At 34.9% G+C, this 12,909-nt stretch overlaps 1 protein-coding gene across 1 annotated transcript in view; it reads left to right on the top strand.

The window, feature by feature from the left end:
• The window catches only part of tinc (transmembrane protein tincar), a 44,233-nt gene extending 33,554 nt beyond the window's left edge, over positions 1–10,679 (top strand). Inside the window, exons 5-12 of the mRNA XM_018460984.1 lie at positions 966–1,553; positions 2,427–2,614; positions 3,116–3,309; positions 5,268–5,770; positions 6,114–6,315; positions 7,047–7,179; positions 8,032–8,238; positions 9,314–10,679. Coding sequence (XP_018316486.1) covers positions 966–1,553; positions 2,427–2,614; positions 3,116–3,309; positions 5,268–5,770; positions 6,114–6,315; positions 7,047–7,179; positions 8,032–8,238; positions 9,314–10,393 — 3,095 coding nt within the window. The 3' untranslated portion in view covers positions 10,394–10,679. The remainder of the gene's footprint in view (positions 1–965; positions 1,554–2,426; positions 2,615–3,115; positions 3,310–5,267; positions 5,771–6,113; positions 6,316–7,046; positions 7,180–8,031; positions 8,239–9,313) is intronic.
• The last annotated feature ends 2,230 nt before the right edge of the window (positions 10,680–12,909 follow it).

The following is a 12,909-nucleotide window of genomic DNA, read 5'->3' on the forward strand; positions in this document are numbered from 1 at the left end:
ACAATTATTCATTGTAATTTATGTAATTCTATTGATTAGTGCATAGAAAAGAAATCTATTAACATTATTAGCTAGTAGCAATCTAATTAGAAATAATGTTGTTAATATTGTAATAATAATTTTTATAATGCAATAAGTATATCATTCTTGTTTTAATAAACTTTTTTATTTATTTCATTAAAACTGCTATTAATTAAGATTATTTTTAATTAGACAAATGTTGTTACAACATCATATTTCCGTGTATTTAATAGGAGTGTAATGTTTCTAAACTGTAACTAAAAAATTACAATAATCACATTGAATGTAATATCTTCACTAATTTTCATTTCTTCGCGAATAAATGATTATTTAGTGTTGTCCAAATATAACGACGGTCGATATCATGACGACACTTATCTCTTCCGAAACATTTTGTCACGAGACTCTTCGAGGGTCACTCGATCGAAGAAACGTTTCGTGATGTCATTGTCCCTTTTCAAGCGCACCGCTTTATTGTATGCAATAAAACCAGTTATAAAGCAGAATATCGCAAAAAAGATTGCAGGTGGTTACAGGATAATTGAATCGACTCACATCTTGCAAAAAAATTTAAAAACTCGGAAAAGTGACAGCTATGTATTAAGTGATGAAGACTCACTAAAGTTTGCAAATATATATAGATACTGTTAAAAATCATATTAATCATTAACAACAATATAATTAAAAATACATTATTTTAAAAAATTATATTCATTATTATAAATATATTTTTTTAATAATATATTCTTTTCTCAAAACTCTTGTTAGAAATATTTACAAAATGAAATTTTCAAACAGAGGAATACGAGATGTAAAATAATATTTTAATACATTGAATATTTTATGTGTAGATTTATGATTTTGTCAACTAACAAAATTTATGGAGTTTTTTTTATATCTATTATATTTTTTATTTAAGTAGATATTTTATTATCTTATTACAGATACCATATGGAGGACCGATTTGGACTGGATGGTAATACATCGCGATCGCTTGGTGTTACTAAGTTTCATGAATCCGATCGGCAACTTGAGTACCATGACTGGTTCAATAACTTCTCAACCTTTCGTAACCCCAGATGACGATCTGAACGAGAACCTCGATGAACTAACCACTCCAACACTTACAACAAACATGGCGCTTCCTGATGCTGTCGAAGCTCGTATCGAGACAACTACTAAATTCTTGACCGTCCTCCATCCAATCACAGATCCACCTTTATCCCATACTACTTCGATCCCTAGTATGATCCCCAGCAAGTCTACGACGAACATTGAAACGATTTCAACAATTCCGAAAACGATATCGCTCCAAAAAAACAGCACCGCAAGACGTCCGACCGCGAAACCCATCACTAGAAACAGCAGTTCGAAGGGTAGATCGAAGGCAAAGAATCTCATGAGGTTATCCACCACGGCTAAACCTGTCAAAATCGTCGAAGGAAACATGACGGCTCAAAGTATGTCGTTAACAATGAACAGTCTGGCTGATCTTGATCATCCCGAAAACTTGAATCTGGAACTTCAAACAGGTAAATCAGCCTGTCATCTATCAACTTCCACATCGGATTATAACGCTTTTAATTCTTTTATTTCCAAATTATTTAACAACAATGCAATAAAAATAATACGCCAGAAACATTCTCAAACTTTTTAAAATTTTAAAATGTTTTATAAATCACTTGTTATGTAACATACACAAAAATACAAGAACATTATTTGTTTGTATTTTTGTACATATTACGTAATAAGTAATTCATAAAAATATTTTTATATATTTTTTTTATATTTTGAAAGGAATATTACTGCATATTATTTTTATTGTAACTTATGTGTAGCAATTTGCATTAAAAATTATATATAATAAAACTTTTTTTACATTTCATAAAATTCATTAAAATATTTTAATATATGTTACTGAGAACTTTTTTCATACATACCAAAATATGTGCTCTATACACAAGTGTAAAGTCTCTTTTCAACCATACAAAATTATAAGGAACTATGTTCACATAATAATATTCAAAGATATAAAAATATAATAGTGTAGTATTTTATTTGAAGGTACGTAAAATGAAAGTATTAATTACCTTCTGTTTCGAACTGAGAGAAATAAAAAAATATCTTTATATAGCAAAAATTAATAAAGCTGCATACATTATAAAAATAGTAAAAATAATTATTGAACACACTACAAAGAAACGAAAAAACATTTTATTTTTTCATAAATGACGATATAAAAATTATAAGGCAAAACAATATGTTAAATAAGAACGTCGCACTTTTCATAATATCTTGTAAAATAATTGCGCCGGGTAGTCTTCCGCACTGTGATAGAATAAATAGCGTGGAAATACGCTCGTTGAAAACGAGACTATTTTCACGTCGCATACTTCATTTTTCAGCCGAGTCATACGGTCCGATTACTCTGGAATATCTCAATTACGCCACCGCGCTCGGCGTCTACTCGGTAAGATACCCCGCCGTCTTCTGGTCGTGCAACAAAGCATTGGGCACGATTTTCAGTCTGCAGTTGGTCGTAAATTCAGCGCAGAGTCTACTGGCTTACGCTGGAATGTCCGTCCTTTACAAGGTAAGCAACGCAAAGTATTCGATGCCAGTTAAAACTCACAGAAAACTTCGGTAACGTCTCAGTCGGTCTGCTCTCGCTTATACGAGATACTCTTGCGGATACAAGAAAACTTAATAAAAGTTAATAAAACGCCAAGGAATCTGAAAAACGTCGAAAGTCCTTGAGAAATATATCGTGAAATACGACGTCTTATTTGAAAAATCTTAGAACATTAGTATAAGAGAAACTTTTAAAAATTCAGAAAGAAAATGTAAAGTCATTACTAAAATTAGTATAATAACACAAATCTAAAGTTTCGGAATTTATTTTCTGTTATATTATTTTGAAGAATGGTTAATCCTTCAACTTTATGTATACCTAGATAATATATTATTGTTTATGTTCTGAAGAAACAATTTATTTTTATCAATAATAATTGTATTTAGACATTTATTTCTTCATAATTATAGTAGCAATATATTTTTATCTATATATATTTTTTATATTTATATGTACTTTTAGGTCCAGGTGGTAGGTGCCTTGAAGGTCTTGCCGCATCTTCGGCATCGCACCGTACCAACAACCAGTACAATTTCGACAATATTTGGAGATTCTTACTTTCTACTAGATCCTCCAGTAACTCTCGTGCTCTTTGCTCTCTTGTCCTTTTTAGTGCTCTGCTCAAGCATGGTCATGTACTTCTACGCTCATGGCAGGTAAATATTTAACATGTTATGCACGAGCTTATTCGGCTCATACTTCGATTAAACTCTAGCTGTGATTACTTGCCGGGATTTTCTTTCGCGAAGGAAATTATCTGGCCCATCCATTATCAGATAAGAGTAACGAAACAAATTTACTCTTTAGATTACCTACGTCGAAGATCATCGCGAAGGCGTTGAACCAAATGTTTATCAATTATTTTTTTTAATTAAACGTTTGCAACGTTCTGTTTGAAGATATAAGAATGTACTTACAATTAGTATCTAATAATATGTGAGGATATATTTAATAATTACACTAGTCTACGAATTTATATTTTGGAATCATTGCCTGAACGAACGTAATCCATTTTTCAGAACTGAACAAATCCCTTTTCTAAATTTATTTATTACGTCACAATTTTAAGAAAAATGGTATCAAAAAGATAAAAAACGACGATTTTAAAAGTTTCCATGATGTTGTAACACTGGCAGCAAAATTTTTATTTAATTTATAAGAGAAGGATCGCCCTTTGATTTTAATGAGCTTTTAATATGTTTCATAGATGAAAATAAGAGAGAGAGAGAGAGACACGTATTTTTTTATACATGCGTTGTCGCACTTTTAAGGAATTCCTTAGAAAAAAAAATTTTTTATCTATTTTATTTTTTATTTAAATAAAAAATTTTTTAAATTATTACTATAAAGTATTCTTGAAATTATTCAACTTTTATTTCAAACGTTTTTTCATTTTTCTCGTAGTATCGATAATATTCGCTTTGAAAACAAAAAACCGATTTTTTTTTCGGAGGTGTTTTATCTTTTAAAAGTGCGATCATATATAAAAGAATACATGTCTATTATTTTCATTTACAAAACAATATATAAAAGCTTATCAAAATCGGAGAAGTCCCTTCCCTTGTAAATCAAAAAATATAAAATTTCCCTTGTAAATCAAGATAAGATATAAAATTGATAAAATATAATATGACTATTGTCAAAAATTGCTATACTTACCTCGAAAATAAAAAATCATATCGAAACGAAACCAAATGTATTTTAAAGTTAGAAGTTACTTTCGCGTGACGTTAATAAAATTTTTTTTTAATTTTAACAACGTTGGTATTCCAAGAATGAATATAGACACGGAGATCCACAAAATACATAGCTTTTATACAAAAAAGTACCCGCGGAAGTTTTAAAAATATTGTCATTTTTTGGTTCTTGGATGCCATTTTTCTCAAAATTGTGACATGATAATTATTTAGAAAACGGATTTATATTCCACAGACAAAAATACTTTAATAAACAACTAAATTGTTGAAATAATTTTTTATCGTAGACTGACGTAGAGTAATGTTATTTTTATATATATTTATATACTTTTCTTATAATTTATTCCTTCTTTATTAAACACAACAAAATTTTTATCGCGAAGTTCGTCGAACTCCGTAGTTTTTACTTTCCATTTATCCGACTTTTATCTGACTTGCTAATTCGTTAATTTGAAACAGCATTTGTACGCGTAAGTCAGACGACCGTACTCCCCGATACTGTTATTATTCAGTATGAAACTCAATGGTTTCCTCAATACAGCCCAATCCTTCTTTCTCAGCTTTCCCAGCATCCAACAAAGGATAACAATTAACAGTCCCATTGGTATCGCAAGAATCTTATCTTTAAGAATATCTTTTAAAAGAATTTTTAAAAGAAATAATATTTCCATTTAAATCCTTCTAATTAAAATTAATAAATAAATAAATAAAAAGTAGTCCACATTAGACGAGGAAGTAAGAAGCACGTTTTTTTAGCTTAGCTACATCTAAAAATATATAAATCACAAAACAGATTTATTGTGAAATTGTGTGTGATTCAAAACAGATTTAATTAATTCTTTGCAATATTTTAGAAAAGCAGTATTATAAAATCGAAATGTAATTTATAGCTTTATATCGTGGCATATGTTGTGCAGGTTTACGGCGTTCTTGAATCAGGAACGCGAGCGTCGCGTGATCCTATCGAAGGATGGCCGTGAGGGCAACGGTTGGGTCTATCTACCACATTGCGCCGCGTTCGTCGTGTTCCTGGCGATCGTGATCTGCGGTGCGCCGTTGCTCTACGACTTCACGGTGGTGTATCGCGGTAGCTTGGACGGTGCCATCCTTGCCTGCATCGTCGGTATGATCCTGCATCTCCTTCTCTGGCTGCTACTCTGGATATTCCTCACCATCAAGCAACGATGGACGTTCAAGTTGCGCGTGACCATCGGACGCGCCACTGTGAGGTCCGCGAGGTCGGTCAAACTTGTGACCGACGTCGACTTGCTCTCGGCGAGGGACGACGACGATGGCACCAACGCCCCGTTGCTAGTCGTCGGTAACGGCAGGACTTACACTATCGCCGATACTTCGCCAAAGAGAGCCATCATGAGTGTAATACAGAAGGCCGCCATGGAGAGAAAAGCGCGATCGCAAGGTAATGAAAAAGTTCTGGTGAAGACACCTTCTGGTATCCGGTAAATCGAATTTTTACTCTTACTGGACAACACATTAACTTTTCGTTCAGCGCGCCACCAGATAAATGATATTTTTGAAAGATTGAGTTGTTTCATATCCGATTATACTTTCTATGTGTGCAACAGAATTTCTTTTAAGAATGAGCGCTTTCCTCTTTTTCGTTTTTACCTGAAGTCGAAAAGACGACTGATACGAATTGTCGGGCATGAAATAGAATGAACCACGCGGCTTAAATTCTGATCGATGAAAGTACGCACGGCTAATACCTGAAAGCGATTTATCCTTTTCCGTGCCGATTGCAGGTGGAAACGTCGATGGAGTCGACGGTGAATCGACGGCTGACGGTGATGAGCAGATCTACTGGCTTAGGCCGAAATTACGTCCTTCACCTACACAATCTTCGAACGACACCAGTGGTGCACCGACGTCCGATAAGGGTTGGCTGAACAAGAAACTCAAGCATAAGGTCACCTTTAACGACCTGCCTAGTACGTCAGGCTCGCGGTAACTACCCTCCTCCCTCCTCTTGGTGTCTTTGTATCTGTTTCTATGCTTTCACCACTTTGCCCACGTTACACTTGTAATACAAGTAGCGCTTTATCCATGTTTCTTACTGCGTTTGAAGTATTAAATACTTATGAAATGAAATCTTTCGAACGGTTACAATTAAATTATGGTAGTATTTCTTTTCTCTTCTTTTCGCATTTTTGTGAGATGAAAGAATATTCCCCAAGTAAAACAATGTATGGCAATATACATATACAATATACATATATATTGATAAGCTTGGGCTTTATTTCATAAAGCACGATGTACTATAACTATTGAATCCTAAAACATTCTGCCTTCTTGTCCTCGTAATTTGCTACGTATATAATATTCATCTTAAATAGTTCAAGTTGTGCTTTCTTGTATTCTATTAACTTCTATCATCTATTATTGTTATCAATGTTCTCAAATGCCTTGAATTCAAATATTCTGAACTATTTCTTTTTACTTTTAATATCTTGTCATCGTTTATGTGCGCTAGTGTACGGATTTCAAAGCTTTCAAGAATTTCTTCACATTTCACCTCTGTCTATCTGCCTGTGTGTATCCATATCTATTCCGCTTGATATGTTTTATCCAAACCAATCATTCTGTCACTGTTTCTTCATCCTTCTTAAATTTCTTCGGCAATTGCTGTGTACACATGAAAACATAGGACGTCATTTGATTGTTACTTTGATTTCTAGTAATAAGGGAAAAGCCAGACGAGGCGTCGCTGACGGCGGGCCTGACGATGACGGAGATTACGCCACGTTACGCGAATTACCGTTAATCACCTCGCTGGACCCTGCCGATGATTCTACCTCTGAAGAAAACAAGGTAAACTATATATGTATACTCCGATAAGTTATTCTTTATTCATAGAAAAACTATTTAGATTATTTTTTCGTGCGTGGAAAATATAAGGTATATATTTTTAAGAACATCCTGTACATACATACATTTTATCATACATTTTGTCATTGTTTTGATAGAACATCCTTTTCTTTTTAAAACTTCATCACTTTCTTGTGTTTTATTTGATTACACCGAATACGCTTTCGTCACATTTTTCATCGCTTTTAATTTAGAGATTTTCTTCGCTTTTGACAGTGGCAAAGATGGCCGATAAGTCGTAGGGACAGTATACCTAAATTCAGGAATGTAAGATATATACAAAATTTTCTGTATTTTTACATCAATTAACTACTTGTGATGTTTCTGATTGTCCACTAACTTAATCTTGTAATGTAAATTTAATTATATTTATTAGAAATTTATTAGAATAATAGATAATAAGCATGACTGAAATATATGCTTTATTTATAATATTTTCAATGTTATTATAAAATAATGTATTTTTAATATGTATAACTATATAAATTAGTAATTTATATAATTGATATACGTAATAAATAAATTAATGTCTTTTATTAATATGTGTTAATGTGAAAAATAACAAAAATGTTTTTTAAAATATATAAATATACACACACAATAAAAAAAAATATATATATATAAGGTGTATAAAACTAGACAAATTCTTCATAACTTAACAGTTAGCTGTGTAGTCTAACTATCTCGCAACTTTAGTTTTACAAATGATTTTTGTTTACTAATATTCTTATCGCTAAGCGCATGAAACTAAGACTACGTCTCTTCTCGAATACTAACAATGCCGCCTTTTGACAGTTGCTCGAGTGCGTGAACGACGATCAAGTGACTTACTACGCGAGTGCGAGTCGCGACCTACAACCGTCGGAAGGTGATCCTTCGCCTCTTCTGACCCCAGATCCTCTACCCGATCCCGCAGAAGAACCGCTTCCACTGCCACCCCCGACTCCAACATCCGCACCAACTACCGATATTGTCACGGCGCCATTAACTACAAATGCCCAGGTACTAACAACCTTAACTACGCATTGTCTGCACTAAGAGAAAGACATAGGAGGTAACAACTATAAAAGTAACAACTATACAAGTTTTATATGTAAAATTGCACACATACTTGAAAAACTATTTTATAATTATTACGAGTATGTATATTAATTTTAAATATATTAAGCTATTAAATTCTAAACATATAAAACTTGTATAGTTGTTACCTTTATAATTACTATCATTATGTATTTCTCTGACAAGGAAACGACGCGAGGTGTTTTTCCTCGATTGCTCTGAATTTTTGCCAGTAGATTGGGCATCGAAAATAAATTGACATGTATTTTGCTCAGACACTTAATAGTTTAAGAGATATTGCTGTAAAATTGGTCGGACTACACTCTTAAAACTCTAGATCGCCGGTTCAAATGTCAGCAAATGGCAAAATACGTGTCGATTTTTTGCCCAACTTACTGATAAAAATTCGGAGCAATCGAGAAAAAACCCATCGTTCCCTTGTGAGTGTCATTCACGTAGACGAGGACACAAGACTGTCGTTGCACTCGCGATGTACTCGAATCAATTGACGATTAAGAGCCAATTGTTCCATTTTCCACATAAACTATGTGATAATTTATCTAATGGATAAATAAAAAAGTAAAAGAATAAGAGCATAAGAGAGTAAGAGAGTTAGAGAGTAAGCTGAAGTTTATGAAAAGGTGGAACAACAGTCTAAGAATGTGAAATCACGTATTAACATACTACTGGATAACAGGGCATTTTTTATAAATCCAATTTTCTTGATGAAGTGTAGCTAGAATAGTTCTTATAGATTAATGCAACGACAATCTTATCCACCGTTTGTGATGTTTAAGACTTCGCACGCTACTCCATATTATCCCTATATCCTATGCAGCCAAAAAAAGAACGAAACCGCAGTTTGTTATAAAGAAGACCACACGTAGTTATTTCAACGTATCTTTGTGCATCGTCTTTCCCTGTGATATGTATTTTCGTGCTATATGTATATGTTTTCGTCGCTTTTACAACACTGCAACCAGAACCGCAATCGTAACTCAACGATGGAACTTTCCAGATGAACGGCGGACAGACGCCGCGATGCCTGCGCCGTGCGGATTCGGGGATGCCGCATGATGAGTTGACACCACGCTCGGACTCCTCGAACTCGCCACCCTTGGATACGGTAGGCAGCGGTGGTGGTGCCGGTTCGGTAACCGGTCACAGCAACACCAGTAGCAACAGCGAAACGTCGAGTGGCGTGCACAGTAATGCAAGTAATGCCAGCAACGCCAGCCACAGTAGCTCCCAGCGTCGGGCGACTAGCGTGGACGACCTAACCGGGGAGCCGCGCGAAGAGCCGCGCGAGCAGTGGCGCAGCTGTTCCCTTCAGCGTGGCACACAGCCACCCTCAGCGAATATGACGTTCTCACCGCCCAGTAGTCGCCCCGGCACCAGTCAGTCCTTCTCCTCGCCACAATACGTAAACCATGTGCCGCCGTACAGCAATGCCGTTAATGAGATTGGCTCCGGCTGCCCGGCAGTCATCCTGGAGAACCCAAATGAGGCGACGGTCGTGATCCGTCGCAAGCTCTCGAGAGCGAAACTCACGGATCCGTTGAATCCGAATGAGGAACCGTTCGGCCGATCCACCAATATGAGGATGACTTCTTTCACCGAGAGCAACGATATTCGTATACAGGCCTCCTCGGCAACTTTGCCGCATTATCCTACACAGCCTATCGTCACCTATCCTCACTGCTCCACAATGCCGCTGCCGCACGCGTCCCATAGTGTGGCCGCGGCGAACATGAGCGGCGGCTCCACCGGCAGCTGCGGATCCGTGCCAAGGCACACCTTCGTGCCTCCACAGGTCCACTCCACTATGCCAGCGCATACGACTCTTCCGTCGCATCATAACGGCGTCAGGCTGCTCCACGCTAACGCCGTTGGTCCTAGCAATCCCTTCGTCAAGAGATTCCCGCCGGTGCAGTTGCATACTCAACCCTGGGCCTTGCCGGGCCATCATACCTTCCCTCAAATACCACAAAGCAACAACAAGCTCACGGCCACCGCGCAGATCAGACAAAGCGATCGAGACTCCGCGAACTTCTCCATGGCTAGCAGCGGGGATTCCGACACGTGTTTACCACATTAAGACTCGAGAACTGCTGGTAGTCACGAACTCGAATCGCGTTAGGTGATATCTGGTATTTTCGTAATGATATTTTCGTGATGACAAATGACATCGGAGAGCAGTTTCCAGGCATGGCGTACCGATGTCATGATTACGATCTCTCCAAATGCTTATGAATGAAAATGATAGAAATGTAATAGGCAAAGGGTACAGAAAAGAGAGAAAGATAGTAAAAAGCTTTTTGCGCAAACTCGAGACAAGTATATCTCTAATATCTTGCTTTGAAATCGATAAATCTCTAAGACTCACGCGAAATTGAAATACACATTTAGTACGCTGCATTACTCATTGTCAGTATGAATCATTAGAGAAGAGAAGCTTTTACGTATTTCATATCGTATGCTCAAACGCTGAAATTTTAAGAAAATTAATCGAATTAAGGTTGAAACAACATATCAATTTTTGTCGTTTAACGTACAATAATGGCATAATATATGGCATTCCTTAAAAGATACGGGTTATCTCTATTTTTTTATAATCTGATCTCGATACGACGGTCAGATTTTACCCGATTATTTATGTAAGTACGACTATGATATTAATATAGAGTTTATTACATAATTGCATACAAATGAGAAAAATTTAATTGATTTGAATGAGCAACGTGCGTCAATGTAAACACGTGAAAAAAAAAGACAAATTGAGTCTAAATTATTATATACGTATATCTTACGGGTAGCCTACGAAGATAATTAATAATCGTAATTAAAAGACATCAATTCCGTTACATACATATCTTATACGTTGTGATTACATATGTCCTATTTTATCTTTAATGTCACAGCAATAAAGGAAGATATTTGAAACAAATAGTGATATAAACAATAAAACAATACATGACTCGATTAAGAAATTTTCTCATCCTGGTTAATTGCAAAATAGTTCTAAATCACAGCAACAATAAGTAATTATTGCAAAATATAAATAATGCACATATATCACAATTTAAAGGAAAGTTAAACACATTAATAATTAAAAATATGTATAAGTAATAATAAAAATCTCTGCTCTCTCTCGAGTTTGCGTGAATATCTCTCGGTACGTATCGACATATGCTTATAGCTGAAATCATCTTTCTCATTTTCTTATATTGTGAGACAAAAGTGTTTGAAGGGGAATCAGAGAACGAAGAAGATCAGCATTTGTTGCATTTAATGCCGCAAGGAAACGGCAGGCGAGAGTGAGAATAACATAGTTATCCCATTTTAGGTATGGAAAAAATTATTGTGTTGTCTTAAATAAAATTTATGTATAGAATGAATTAAGGATAGTCAGATAAAAGAAGGAGAATGTGGAAAAACTTGGATCGCCCCCTTCGTACAGTGTACGCTTTTGTATTAACAATTAAGATCTTTTTTCCACCGATAACTGTAAATTTTGTTAAAACGTAATTTGTACATTGTCAATTGTTTGTTTATACTACGACTCTGCGATGAGTCACTTGTATGCGATAATACGAGAAAAAGAAGAAAAAGAGCATTCCCGCATTGGAATGCACATTTAAACTATGTTCAATATGTTTTGTCTTTCGTTTGCTTTTGATCTTTTTTGTTTTCTTTTTACAGATTCATTGAGTTCGTCTCGTCGAGAATAAATGTTTGTTTGTCGAATCTTCTATAAATTGTATGTTTAAATAATTAGAAATTACATGCAAAATAAATACGCAGGCAGTTTTATATGAGTCACTGTAAAATACAAGCGCAGATTATAGGTCATATGATTTTCTTGGCCTTGATAAGATATGATTTCCGGTATGCTGCAAATATATTACTGCGTTAAATCTTCTGGCTTGATAACGATAATCTGTCACTTTGAATGTAATCATGTCCTAAGATTTTCGATATTAGCCATTGAAATTAATATAAGCACACACAATCAGAAAAGGAATACGAAAGAAATTGTTTTATTACTCATAGAATTAAAACCCATGAGTAAAAAATGAAGATAAAGCTAGAGATTTACCGTGGAAATATAATACGTGCTATTTATTTATTTGCAAATGGTTCAGCACCTCTTTGTAGTTTAATATTCTATCTTTTGTTAGGAGAATGGAACAAAATATGCACAAAATACATGCATGAAATTTCAAACATTTTATTTTATTTTTGCTTCTCTCTGGAAGAGGAAAACATAAAATAAATTTTTCGCCTGATTTCTAGCTACATTATTTATAACGATACAACGAGTATTTATATTTAATGCCTGCAATATATGTATATCTAAATAAATTATTGGCACATTGTTGAGGAGAAAAATAAGCGTGATCTATGACAAGCGGATTAAGAAATGATTACTGCCACTCGATCGTGAAAGAGAAAAGATCTACAGATCTTGATTATATTTACTTATTTCGTCGACTGCCATGTTATTTCGTCCTTTTGTCAATATAAGTAATCACCGTACTCGTTTGCTCGTACCTAAGCATTTACTTGTGCGTATGCTATCGGTACGTGCGTACATATACATATATACATATA

Source organism: Mycetomoellerius zeteki, unplaced genomic scaffold (assembly GCF_001594055.1).
Source record: "Mycetomoellerius zeteki isolate Tzet28-1 unplaced genomic scaffold, Tzet1.0 scaffold98, whole genome shotgun sequence".
NCBI classification, from domain to species: domain Eukaryota; kingdom Metazoa; phylum Arthropoda; class Insecta; order Hymenoptera; family Formicidae; genus Mycetomoellerius; species Mycetomoellerius zeteki.